Genomic DNA, 13,227 nt, shown 5'->3' with positions numbered 1-13,227 from the left:
CTGGCAACAGTACTGGGGTATGATTCCGACATGTTTGATTCCAAATATCCCCAGGTTCGGAGTTACCATTATGTAGCTGGACACAGATAGTGACCTGTGTCCAGTACATAATGTACTCCGCACTTACAGCATCTAGGAAAATGGAGCTGGAGTTTGTGGGGGCACCTCTGCTCACGCAGGTGTGCCCTTACACAGAGGTACTTGCACCCTGCCCTCTGGGCTAGGAGGGCCTGCCATAGGGGTGACTTACAGTGACCTGGCGCAGTGACCTGTAGTAAAAGGGTGCATGTACCTTTTCACACAGGCTGCAATGGCAGGCCTGCAAACACATTTTGCATGGGCTACCAAGTATGGCATAATACATGATGCAGCCCATCGGGAACTCCTGGTTCCCCAATGCCCTGGGTACCTAGGTACCATATACTAGGGACTTACATGGGGACAGCAGTATGCCATTTGTGGGGTGCACAAAGTCAGGAACAACCACATTTAGAGGGAGAGAGCACAGTCTCTGGGGTCCTGGTTAGCAGGATCCCAGTGAACACAGTCAAAACACACTGACAGCAGGCGAAAAGTGGTGGTAACCATGACAAAAAGAGGGTACTTTCCTACAACTGGCTGCCAGAATAACTTTACAGACTTTGGGAGGAAGGTCGAAGGCTGTCAACTGCCGCTGCTCAATCTCCATGCATGAAGGTGCTGAGTTGACAGGTTTGGGGGAAGAATCTTCCCCTGCTGTTGTGACAAGAGATCTTCCCAAAGGGGAAGCGTGATTGGAGAATCTATGCTCATTTTCAGAAGCTCATGCCCAATCCAGAGCGACCAGGATTCCTTGGGCCCGGTCGTTCCTGATTTTCTTGAGAACTTTGGGCAGAAGTGGTATAAGCGGAAAGGTGTACAGGAGGCCTGAGCTCCACTTGTGATGAAAAGCATCACCGAGGGAGTGTCGCCTTGGATACTCCAACGTGCAATACTGCTGATTTTGCGCATTTTCTTCAGAAGCTAACAGATCTAACCAAGGCTCTCCCCACTGCTGATAGAGTCCTTGTCCCACCTCCAGATGGAGACACCACTCGTGATCCACTAGGCATCGTCGGCTGAGTTTGTCCGCCCTGGCGTTCAGAGTACCTGCCAGATGTTGAACCACTAGGGTTATGACCTGCTGTTTCAGCCATGTTCAGAATCGCAAGGTCTCTTGACAAAGGGTCCCGTCCCCACACCGCCCTGTTTGTTGTAGCACCGCATTGCAGTAGTGTTGTCTGTGAACACTTGCACTATCTTCCATTTGACAACAGAGAGAAATGCCTTCAATGCTAGCCGGATTGCCCAAAGCTCCGACATGTGGATGTGGAGTCTGGATTCTGCCGGAGACCAGAATCCTCTGATCTCTACTTCTCCCAGATGGCCACCCTATCCCCGAAGAATCACTACTGTGAGGTCTGGCTGGGGAAGGGAGAGGAGTCTACCTTTTACCCAATTGCAGTTAATAACCCACCACTGCAGGTCTTCCACAGTTCCCTCCGAGATCTGGACCATGATGGAGAGATTTCCCTGATGCTCTGCCCACTGGAACTTCAGGTCCCACTGCAGAGCCTACATATGCCAACTGGCATGATTCACCAGCAGGATTCAGGATGCTATGAGCCCCAGCAGTCTCAGAGTCAGTCTTGCCGAAACCCAAGATAGAGGCCGAAACATCAGTATCATAGCCTGAATATCCTGGACTAGATGCTCAGAAGTATAAGCCCAAAACCGTACTGTGTCCAGAACAGCTCCTATGAAAGAGAGCATATGAGACAGGTTGACTTTGGCACGTTTATAGTGAACCCCAGCAAATGCAGAACGTTTGCCATAGTCTGAAGGTGGTAGACGACTGCCTGGAGTGAACCTGCCTTCAACAGTCAGTCATCGAGGTAGGGGAAAACAAACTTCTGACCTACCCGATGAGCTGCGACCACCGTCATCACCTTGGGGCACTGGTGAGGCCAAATGGCAGCATGGTGAACTGAAAGTGCTTGTGGCCTACCTTGAACAGCAGGTAACGCCTGTGGGTTAGCATGATGGGAAGAGGAAAATACGCATCTTGTAAGTCCAGCGCTACCGACCACTTTCCTAGGTCTAGGGCAGACAAGACTTGAGCCAACGTGAGTACCTTAAACATCTCCTTCTTGAGGAAGAGATTTACGGTCCATTGGTCTATAATAGGGCAAAGACCATTGTTCTTTTTGTGTATCAGAAAGTAGCAGGATTAACAACCACTGCCTACTGCTATAGGGACCCTTTCTATGGCTCCCTTGGCCAACAGAGATTTAACTTCCTCTTGGAGTAGAGAAAAATGATCTTCTGACAGCCGTTCAAATGTTGGTGGTACTGGGGGTGGAAGGGATTGGAAAGGCAGGATATAGCTCTTTCTGATGATCTGGAGTACCCATGCGTCTGATGTGATGGACTGCCAGTGGAGGTGTTGATGGTGAATTCTCCCTCAACTGGGTAAGCATGATCCTGCAGAACCAAACTAGGATGGTCTTGAGATTGCACAGCTGCCGGGGGCTAGGTGGCAGACGACCTCTGGTTTCCAGACCCTCTCAGTCTGAAGGCACTGTGCCCTCGTCCTCACATAGCTTGGGTGGTTGTGTAGGATGGTGGCTGGCATAGGGCTGGCGCGGTGCCACACCCCTTCCGTAGCTACGAAAAGCACAAAAGTCAGATGGTGGACAAGTGGTTGATGAGAGGCCAAAGGACTTGGCTGTAGTCCAAGAGTCCTTAACCCTTTGCCTGCCAAGGACGTTATGTACAAGTTACTTACCTTCGGTAACGAAATATCTGGTAGAGACATATTCTAGTTTACGTCCAGTGGCGCGGCACTGAGGCACCAAGGACATAACCATTACGTCCTGGTAGAGGTCCTCAGGGAAGCACTACCGCTCCCCCCAAGGGCCTCTCCCCCCAGGGCAGGGCTGGAAGGGGGAATCGTATCCCCTACCACCCCCCCACCAGTGATGTCTGATGACGTTAGAGCGCGATCGCGCGCTGACCTCATCAGAGGTTGCCTCCCATCGCGCTGGAAGCATGCTTCAGTGCGATCTGAGGAGAAACGGATTTGTTTCAGCACTTCAGTCAAAATGTTTGTCTTGAAAGTCCCTAAGGGCATTTCGAGGACCTCCGCACCACCATTGCATAGGAAGCTCCCTCCTCCATAGCCACAGTGGGGCAAGACAGCAAGTCAGCATCTATAGAGGTGTCTAGTCCACTGGCCTCTCCTAGTTCCTCACACCAGTTCAAAGATCTTTCCAATTGGTGTTGTAAAGGGTCCAGTGACCCCACCTAATCTTCTCCCATGCCTGACTGTAAAAAATAAGGCTCAGGCAACGATCTGACACCTGTAGGCACCGTCAGTGCCAGAATCTGCATCATGCGATGCCGTTCTGCCTCTGGATGTTGGGAATCAGAATGGGGCTAGCCGGGAGCATCGGTGTCGGAACCAGAGCCGGAGAAGGTCACCTGGGTATGACCGGTGCCGTTCTGGAGTTGGATCCATAAGACCCCATCGGAGCTGAGGCTGAAGCTGCCGGCAGGGAACCTGATGGGGCCTCCTCCGACCCCACGTGGCCCGAAGGCACGCCATAGGATTTGGCCCCTCGAATACGCAGCGCATGGCCTCGTAAAACTCCTTTATTTGAGTGGGTGTCAATCCGGCTCCTGGATACGAGGGGAGGCACAGAGTCAAACTGGGCAGCGGCTTTGCAGAACTGTGCCAAGAACGCCGATTTCCCCACTTGTCTTGTTGGCCGATAGACGAGGTGAAGTCAGAGTCCTCTTGGACTTCTTATTTTTGTGCCTCTTCCCCAAGTGTCCTGAGGACCTTGAGTGTGCCAAAGATTATTTGGGGCTCCTGGAGCAGTACTGCGACCTCCTTCTCGACTGGGACCACTCCCTCAAAGCCTTAGGTGCCATGGCTTGGCAGCCCCAACACGACTTGGAGTCCTTGTTGCGCTCGAAGCACCAGAGGCAGTTGAGATGAGGGTCCATAACTGTCACGGCACGGTGACAGGTGCCAAACGGTTTGAACCCTGCCTTCTTAGATGACATCCTCGACACACGAAAGAGAAAAAATGTCAACAAAATGTCAAAAAAAGGCCTGTTAAAAAGCAACAGAGGGGTAGCTCTCTCCGGATTTGCACTAACTGGTGCATAAAGAAAAGAATTGATGTCCATTCACCTGGGTGGCACTTATATAGGTGACCACAACGTCACTTCTGCCATCAACGACGCTGACAACGCCACCCAGAGCTGAACAGAGCCACCGGAGAGGGCGCGCAGGGGTATTGCTCAAGCAAAAGTTTCTGGATCCAGTCCGACGCCTGTGGAAATTCAAAGGTAAGAAATCTGTAGCTAGAAGTCTCTATCGGATAAGGAAGCACACAGAAAAGTACCTGAAAGTTACGCCTCAGATAACACTTCCAGGGGATTGGGTGCAAAGATAGTGATATGGCTGCTTTTGGTCTTTCGGACTGGCTGCGCTTTAGAGTGCTCCCTTGGGGTGGTGGGGGATCAGGATTTTAGGCCCCTTTTGAGTAGTGGCACATCCACCAAATCCATGATTCAGTTATGGGTATGAAGCCTCCAATAATATGCTTTCTCTAATATATCCTTAATCTTAATTGAAGTCAGGGTATATTTTTGGACTTGCGCAAGGACAGGACATTGAATAGCCAGCAGTAAGCGAGTAACACCCAGTTCCACACTCAAGCAGGTCATTCAAATTAGACCCTCTTGGTTTTAGGGTCCGAAAGGGCACAAAACCAAGAGAGCAGAACTGAATCCATTAAATAATACCATAACAAGGTATGATTTAAATATATGCAGTGGGCATATGCCTATTTAGACTTGCGCAACAAGTTTATATATAGGGATAGCTTCTTGTCTCAACTAACCAGAATGATTTTCAGAACAATAGTACATAACAATATTTAAATTGTGTTCCTGAGCAGTCATCAAATTTACACGAACAGAAAAAGTTGCTACTTGTGTTGACCTGAACTCCACAATACCAATGGTGTGCATTTATCATAACACTAACTGCAGCCTGCTAAGTCTTATGGATCACAAACCACAGCAAACAACTACATTAATAATTAAAACAACTGAAATTATTTTTACTTACCCAGGAATGACTTGGCAACTGCATACAAAGCTTGCGGTGGCCATGGCAAAAACCAATCAATGCCTGTATTATTCACAAGACCTGAAAAGAAGCAAACACTCTAATAGTAATACAAAATTCCTAAAGTTAATCACATGTTCAGCATGAATGGATTAACCTGGCATCAAGGGAATTCCCAAAACAATTCCTTTTGGTTCACTTCAACACTTCTAATAGATGTTCTTCTGGAAATCTGCAGAAGTTGAAGATCTCCAATGAACGTCCTAATCAGTCAGGCACACTGGCTACTCGAAGCATAACCTGCCTCACTAAATATGGTGTGAATGTCCATTTACACATTTAAGTTTGTTTTTTCTCCACAGGAAATTATGTTTTAGGAACTCCCTGTTTTGTCCCCCACCTTTAATTTTGGGGGGCTAACATCTTATTCCCACACTTGAAACATCTTTACTATGCAGTGTGAAGTGTTTGTAAACATCCACACAAGCAGGGGTATGTGGGTGGATCTTTCATGGCTACCCTATGTTACTGCAGCTTTCCCAGCTCAAACCTAAACATCCATTGAGGATTGAGTTGACTTTCCAAAATCATAAGTGCACTTTATCCTAAAATTCCACTCTTTCAGATTCAGTTAATCCAAATTTAGATTTTAGAATTGTAAATGTCTTTTTTGTGCCCTGTGGACAACCCGTACTGGACCACTTTGGTATATAAAGTTAAAGCAATTTTAATACAGTTCCTAACTGAAAGTAAAAGGCAATCTATATTACAAGGATGATTCCTTGATTGGTGTAGTTCATATATTTAGTTACCAGCCATTAAGACCATGATGAATGCAGACTGATTAAAATTCAGAGGCAGTGGAATTTACATCATGCACCCAATGACTCCTTGTACTTTGCTTAGTCCCTCAGTATACTCCTGTTTGCTGCTAATGCTAGGTGCAAGGGGTGGAAAAATCAGATCATTGAGATCAGGCATAGCAAGGTCAGTGCCAAGGGTACCAAAGGGAATGTAAAGGATTGCATCTGCAACCCTTGGCGGTCACTAGTTGAAATCTATGAAAACACCATTTATTCCATGTCTTCTGGCACCATTTCTACATGAGGAAGAGAGCTATATATTGCTAAAAGCTAGCAATCAAAGGAACGTGTTACTTACTCTGGGTAGCATTAGTTCTGATGGATATGATAATTCTGGCAGATTCCTTATTTGTATCCCTTCTAAGGCACCCAACTTGATTTTTGACAAATATTTTCTCAGCCACGCTTTAACCAGCTTAATGTGCTGCCCAGAGTCGACAGCATAGTCTTGTGGCTCAGCCAGAAATGTTTGTCGACCATCTTTTAGGTTGCCACATGGGCTAGTGATTTCAGTTATATCCATCTTCCAGTTTCCCACAAACTTAAGGGTACAAAAAAAGATGGCACAAATCTCATTGCACAATGAAATAATTATCTTTTAATGTGGGGGTCATCAAACATAAAAATCAGAAATCAAGCTACCAAAGAGAATTAACTTATTCTAATAATGGATATAAGCACCAGTAAACCTGTTACTTGAACACTCCCAAAGAAACCAAACATTAGGCGAGCTGAAGATATTATGCAGTTTTAAATTAGAAAAGCTTGCACGATTGACCTACCACACTGACACTGAGCCTGCCTTCCCTCCAGGTTAGTACACCTCATTAAAGATTGAAGAGAGGGTCAAGTAGCAGCATTAAAAATTGAATGCCTAGGAACACTCTCAAAAGAGCCAATGTTGCAGTCACTTTAGGGAATGAGACCTGAATGCCTCAGGCACAAGCTTCCCCACCAACACATTACAGTGGTTCACTGTCATCCATTTCCCTCTGAAATTAACTTCCATGAAGCACATCCAACCCTGGACTCTAAGAGTATACAAAAAGGTTTTCATTTTTCTGAAAGTAATTGGATCTATGTATGTAGTAAATCAAAGCCCTACTAAGTGAGTCACATATGAAGCCCCTCCTTCTCTTTTGATGATGGGTGAAAAGTAAGCTGGAATAGAAATGGTTTGGAAAACATGGAACTCTTTTGGTAAAACAGATTTTTTTCAACTGAATAATCCCTTTATTTTTTGAAACACCTTGAAAGTATGAGAAGCAGTCCGAGCCTGAATTCCGAGCACTTGAACATCAAGCTGCATAGAGAAACCACTTGCTTGCATACACTATTCAACAAATGACAGGCTACAAGCAGATTAAGGGGGTCATTCTGACCCCGGCGGGCGGCGGTTGCCGCCCGCCTGGCGGGAACTGCCATTTGGCCGCACCGCGGTCAAAAGACCGCTGGTGCCATTCCAACTTTCCCGCTGGGCCGGCGGGCACTACCCAAGGTAGCGCCCGCCGGCCCAGCGGGAAAGAGGCCTGCAACACTGAAGCCGGCTCCGAATGGAGCCGGCGGTGTTGCAGGCGTGTGACGGGTGCAGTTGCACCCGTCGCGCTTTTCACTTTCTGCTAGGCAGACAGTGGAAAGCATGCTGAGGCCCTGTTAGGGGGCCCCTGCACTGCCCATGCCGGTGGCATGGGCAGTGCAGGGGCCCCTAGACACCCGTTACCGCCAGCCTCTTCCTGGCGGTGACAACCGCAAGAAACAGGCTGGCCGTAAGGGGGTCAGAATCCCCATGGCGGGGACCGCCGCGGTCAGAATGGACAGGGAAGCACCACCAGCCTGTTGGCGGTGCTTCTGTCATTCGCGGCCCTGGCGGTCTTTGACCGCCAGGGTCGGAATGACCCCCTAAATGTCCAATACTTTAAGTGGCAGACAAAAAGAGGAAATATCTAATTTTTCAAATTCCAGATGGTTCAGAACCTTGGAATTTGCATGGATCAAGCTTCCTGATTAGGAAGAACCTCCTCAGAGGTTCAATTTAGGAGATGAAGGTGTGCAGGCATTGAGCCTAATCTGGAGGAATGATAATCTTGTGGGCCTTGTGATAACAAATCTTCGGCATCAGAGGTAGTGGAGGAAATGTATAAGGGATCGCAAACTCCCCAAATGGATAGTCCCTTGAGCAGCAAAGATGACCAAAAGGAGCCGTCTCCAGATAACCTCACTCATCGGATATGATAGAAGTCACTTCAACATGAAGATATGAGTCACAGCTTAATGTGCAGGACATCTGAGGTCTTATTCTGCTTCCCAGCTAGATGAGCAGCTGACAGACCTATTCCTCTACTTCAGCCCAGTGCCACAACTTCAGACCAGGAAGTAATATGCACACTTCCACCACTCTAATTCTGATACCACTGGAGGGCTGAGACAGAGCTTATCCTTCAAGTCCCCATGAAATTGGCTCCATTGAAGGCACATAGCCCACTCCTTATACAAATGCACCCAAGGTACAAGTAAAATACATGAAGCCATCAGCTCTCAGAAGCATAAAAGTACTTTCCATGGTTCTTTTCGAATCAGAGGGCCATGTCCTGAGTGCTGGAAACACATTCATATGAGGGAAATAACTGCATAAAACAAGTTTCCGGAATCGTCCCTGCATAGCAAATCAAATGTGTCAGGGTAAATGTTGATTTGTCCCAATTTGTAGAGAGACCTCATTTCATAAAAGAGTGTTTGTAATGGACATACTTCTTATCACAACCTGATCAGACAGTCATGCATACATGGGTAAATAGCAACTATGTCCCTCAAAAGAGTCACCACAACCGACATCACCATTGTAAAGACTCATTTGGATGGGGAAACTCTGAAAGGTACCATCTTGAATTAGAACTTAAAGTCCTTAGTGTGAACTTAAGAAACATCCAGTGCAGACAACCTATTGGAATACAGAAGTAGGTATCTGGAAGGTCACAGAACACCATTCAGACCTACTCTTTCAAAGCCAAGAAGTCTAAGGACAATATTTTCAACTTCTCCTTTAGAAACAAATCTGAAAAGGGCATAAACATCCCTCCCTGTCTTTCTTCAGAATGAAGAAGTACCTCAAATATAGACTCCTCTATCTGTGGGCATGGGAAATGGCCTCTATCACGCCTCTGTCCAATACAGCAGACATCTCCATCACAAAAATGTTTTTTTTGGCGGGATGAGTGAGGCGGAACAGGGGATATTTATCTAGAAATGGTGGACTTTACCAACTGTTGAGACCCACCGATCTGAGGTAATCTGCCATTTATGATGAAATGCCAGTATCCTGTGCATGTGTTACATAAACAAGATCATCTGAGGAACCACAATGGTTTAGTGGCTGGAGAGGTGGGAGCAAAGAAAAAGGAATGTCAACTTTTTTTAACCTCTGCCTCATCTGTGAGGAGTCCAAGGCTGTTGCTGAAGCTGTTATATTCCAAACTGGTGACCATAGTCTCTGCGTTTTTGCACTGTTATGAAATTTATAGGAAGGTACGATGTGCCCAATATGGAAAACAAACAGGTGGTTTTGAAAGTCCTGAATGCCAAATTCTATGAGGCAAGCATCTTCTTTGCCAATATGTACAACTTAGGCTGGTAAACTGTTAGACTAGCAGAATTAGCGTTTTACCTTAGTGTCCTGCTGACTCCTGTAAAATTAGACTCACTGGTGACAGGTGTGGTGGCTCAAATGAAGCAGAATGGTTTTTCTTCTAGGCCAGTCTTGACTCTGATGGAGCAGACTGTAGTTGGGACCAAGGCTCCTAATCTTAATCCATCAAAATATCGACAGAGAAGGACCAAGGCTGATTTGCATGTGGCTGGTTCCTGTCCGAGGTAGCAACTGGGCAAAATAACAGTGGGCTGAATTGTGGCAGAGTATTAACAAGTGTCTGAGAATAATTTAAGCATATCCACTCATCACTGTTTTGTCAATTTCAATTTTTATTTGTTGCAGTTAAATAAAACCATAGCAAAAGAATAACAAGACTAAGAATATAAAATATTTCTCAATGCTGGAGGCAGTCTCCAGTCTTCTCTTGTGACCTTTGTAATTTAATTTCAGAGTTCCACTGAAAGATAATAGTTTACTTATAAGTTTGGATCCCTCAAAAAGTAAAAGCCATTACCATTAAATTGCAAGCTTGTGAAATCACTTTCTTGTCTTCCTCAGTTGGATGGATCATTTGGCGTAAGTGACATGACACAGGATCATGTTACTTGTCAAGACATAAAATTTAGGATGCATGAAAGTCAGTAATACATATATGAAGACTGAGTGTTAAATAGAGAAATAAAGCCAAACAAAAGATTTACAAAGTTGAATAGAAATGTTCAGACCATTCAATGGTGCCATCTCCAATGTATGTTGGAGGTGTACACAAAAGGAACAGACATCATCAGTGCACTTGGGCCTTATATGGCATTTGGCACATCATTTCCAGTGAAGTTGCAAGATATCAGTGTCGCCTCTGAGCAGTGTCACATGACTCCTGTGATGGGGAATGGCTAAGCAAACAATTGTAGTTCCGGTATCATACCTGGGAAGGGGTTCATGTAAGGAATCTGCTGGAGCTTAAATACAATGGAAATATGCACTACCATTATCATAGTATCATTGTTGCAGGAGTGTTTATTGTTGACTTTTGGGAAAAAAGCTTCTTCTTTTGGCTAGCACCCTATTTCCTCTACTTTTTAAATTATTTTAACAATCCCATGTAGTGTCATACGTAGATGTCCTGCCCTTACTGTTTAAAATGCAATAATAACACAGTAGAGGGGTATATACTTTATCTGACTTATTTAGCGACCAGTGCACAATCCATTTGTTGATACTCTTGATGAGTGAATAATGTCCTAACCCTGTTTCAATTCTGGATTTAAAGTTCCAGTGCAAATAATAGGAAACAGGTAGCAATACTAAGATCACAACATATGTTCATGGATTTTTTTTATGGTGCAGACACCACCTTTTTCCTGGTGGTAATGGAATAGCTGTAAACTGCAGCGGTATCATAGCATCACTCAAAATCTGGGTAATTGATAGTTGCAGAACCTGCACATTTCTGCTGTGACTACAGCAACCAAACTGAAGCCAAATGAGCAAACCATATGAATGGAGGAAACTGTTAATGTCCCATAACGTATTAGATACATATAAAGAGAGGTGAGACTTACCTGGGAAATTCCTACAGCGTGTTCTGAGTGTGTCACCCACTGGTGACATGCCCAACACAATATGAAGATTGTTTGCACTCTTATTAACAAAAAACTGCCAAACGCTCTCTTTGGCAGGTCCCACTCCGTGCTTGGTGGCTTCGTCTCGGATTAGACCCAAAATATTCTCCTTATCTTCATCTGGAAAGAGTGCTGGCACCATTCCTGGAAACATTACAAGAAGGATAACATAACTGTCTCTCTTAATAATTACGACTCACTAGGAAATACCGAGCTTTGCTCTAATACCAACTTATATATGTCTACAACAGCCTGAAAAAAGATAATAATCAAAACAATATATAGACGTGTTATTATTATTGCAAAAAATAATTATAAACATAATAGTGTTACACATAACAGGTTAATGCAAAGCTATGTAAATATGGTCGTCACATTCTTAAAAATGGTTTAAATTTTTTGGCCAGGGGTCCTGAATAGTCCAAAAGAATACCAAAAGATACTACACCTTCACGTAAACTGACTCATAAGACAAGACAAAAAAACCAGACCACAAGGAAAACAATGAAAAATGAGCAATACAAAATAAGGGTACAAAATAAAAAATAAATAAAAAATACACAATACAAAATTAGAAGAGAAACGATGAATCACAAATATACTAATTTACAAATATTAGATAAATAGTGGCGGCCATTTTATGGCAATTTTAAATAGTCCAAAAGAATACCAAAAGATCCTGTACCTCCGCGTAAACTGACTTGTAAGACGAGAAAAGTCATCAATCACATGAAAATAATGAAAAATAGAAAACTAGAGGAGGAACGATGAATCACAAATATACTCATTTACAAGTATTCATGCTAAACCACACTATGGCACTGCATAGGGCTGCCAGTCTAATGAACAGGACCAAAAACTGCGTACTGGAGTGGTAAAAGTTGCCCATTAAGAGATAAAGACTGAACTCTGTTACAAAAGACTGCTAAATAGTATTGACCCATGGGATATCATCGAGTTCCTTGTGAAACAGGTCCAGGAAATAGATCCAAACACGTCACATCTCTTCCATTTTACATGGATATCATGCCCCATTTAAGCAACCACTTTCTCTAGAATAATCCATTTTAGTTCTTGAATTGTAAGGTCTACACTATTCTAATGTGACACCAGTGGGGCATTCTCTTTGTTGGTTTTAATAGCTGATTTATGCTTGCTAAATCTAATCTTGAATTCTCGTGACGTTTCACCCACATAGCCTAGACCACATAGGAAGATGATAAGGTAGATCACATTACTAGTTCTACAATTGGTCACAGTGGACAAGTGGGCCGTCTTGTTAGCAACCTTAACTTAATTGGATAGAATCGCTGCAGGGCAAGCCTGACAGGTTTCGCACCCCCTGAATAGGTGATTGTCCAGTAAGGGACTTCTGAACCACTTTGTCATAGGGCAAGTAGGAGACCTAACCAGCATATTGCTTAGATTTGAATTAATTTTGAAAGCGAGCACAGGTTTTTCTAAGTAACTTGTTTCAGCGTTAGAATTCAGAATGTGCCATTGTGAATTAATGATGTATCTGATCCTGTTATTTAGGTTGGAATGGCCAACTACACAAACCAACTTATCATCTATAGTTTTATTTCTCTGCACAAACATACTGGCATGATTATAATATTTGGCCCTTTTCAAGGAATCCTTAAACAAGTTGTCTCGGGTAGCCCCTGCAGCTGAGTTTGTGTGGCAAACTTTCACCATGATGCAAAAAGTCCTATCGACTTGTACAGTTACGTCGCAGCCGTAAGAACTGGCTGAATGGTACCCCTTGCTTTTGACATCTAGGATGGTAACTGTCAAAATGTAAGAGTGTTCCTCACTGTGGGTTTAGTGTAGAGCGAGACCTCAATATGTCTTTCTTGGTGTTTCACCCAGATGTCCAAAAATTCAACCTGTGAGCGACTGACCTTGCCAGTAAGCTTCAAATTGTCATCA

General features: G+C 44.5%; 1 protein-coding gene across 1 annotated transcript in view; it reads right to left on the bottom strand.

Moving 5' to 3' along the window:
* DNAH10 (dynein axonemal heavy chain 10) overlaps positions 1-13,227 on the bottom strand; it is a 1,282,131-nt gene that overhangs the window by 358,969 nt on the left and 909,935 nt on the right. The window contains exons 53-54 of the mRNA XM_069215014.1: positions 11,236-11,439; positions 5,165-5,245 (exon numbers count right to left, since the gene is read on the bottom strand). Of these exons, the coding sequence (XP_069071115.1) occupies positions 5,165-5,245; positions 11,236-11,439 (285 nt within the window). The remainder of the gene's footprint in view (positions 1-5,164; positions 5,246-11,235; positions 11,440-13,227) is intronic.

The sequence above is a fragment of the Pleurodeles waltl genome, chromosome 11 (assembly GCF_031143425.1).
Source record: "Pleurodeles waltl isolate 20211129_DDA chromosome 11, aPleWal1.hap1.20221129, whole genome shotgun sequence".
Taxonomy (NCBI): domain Eukaryota; kingdom Metazoa; phylum Chordata; class Amphibia; order Caudata; family Salamandridae; genus Pleurodeles; species Pleurodeles waltl.
The sequence above is the reverse complement of the archived record's forward strand: the minus strand, read 5'-3'. Positions and strand labels throughout refer to the sequence as shown.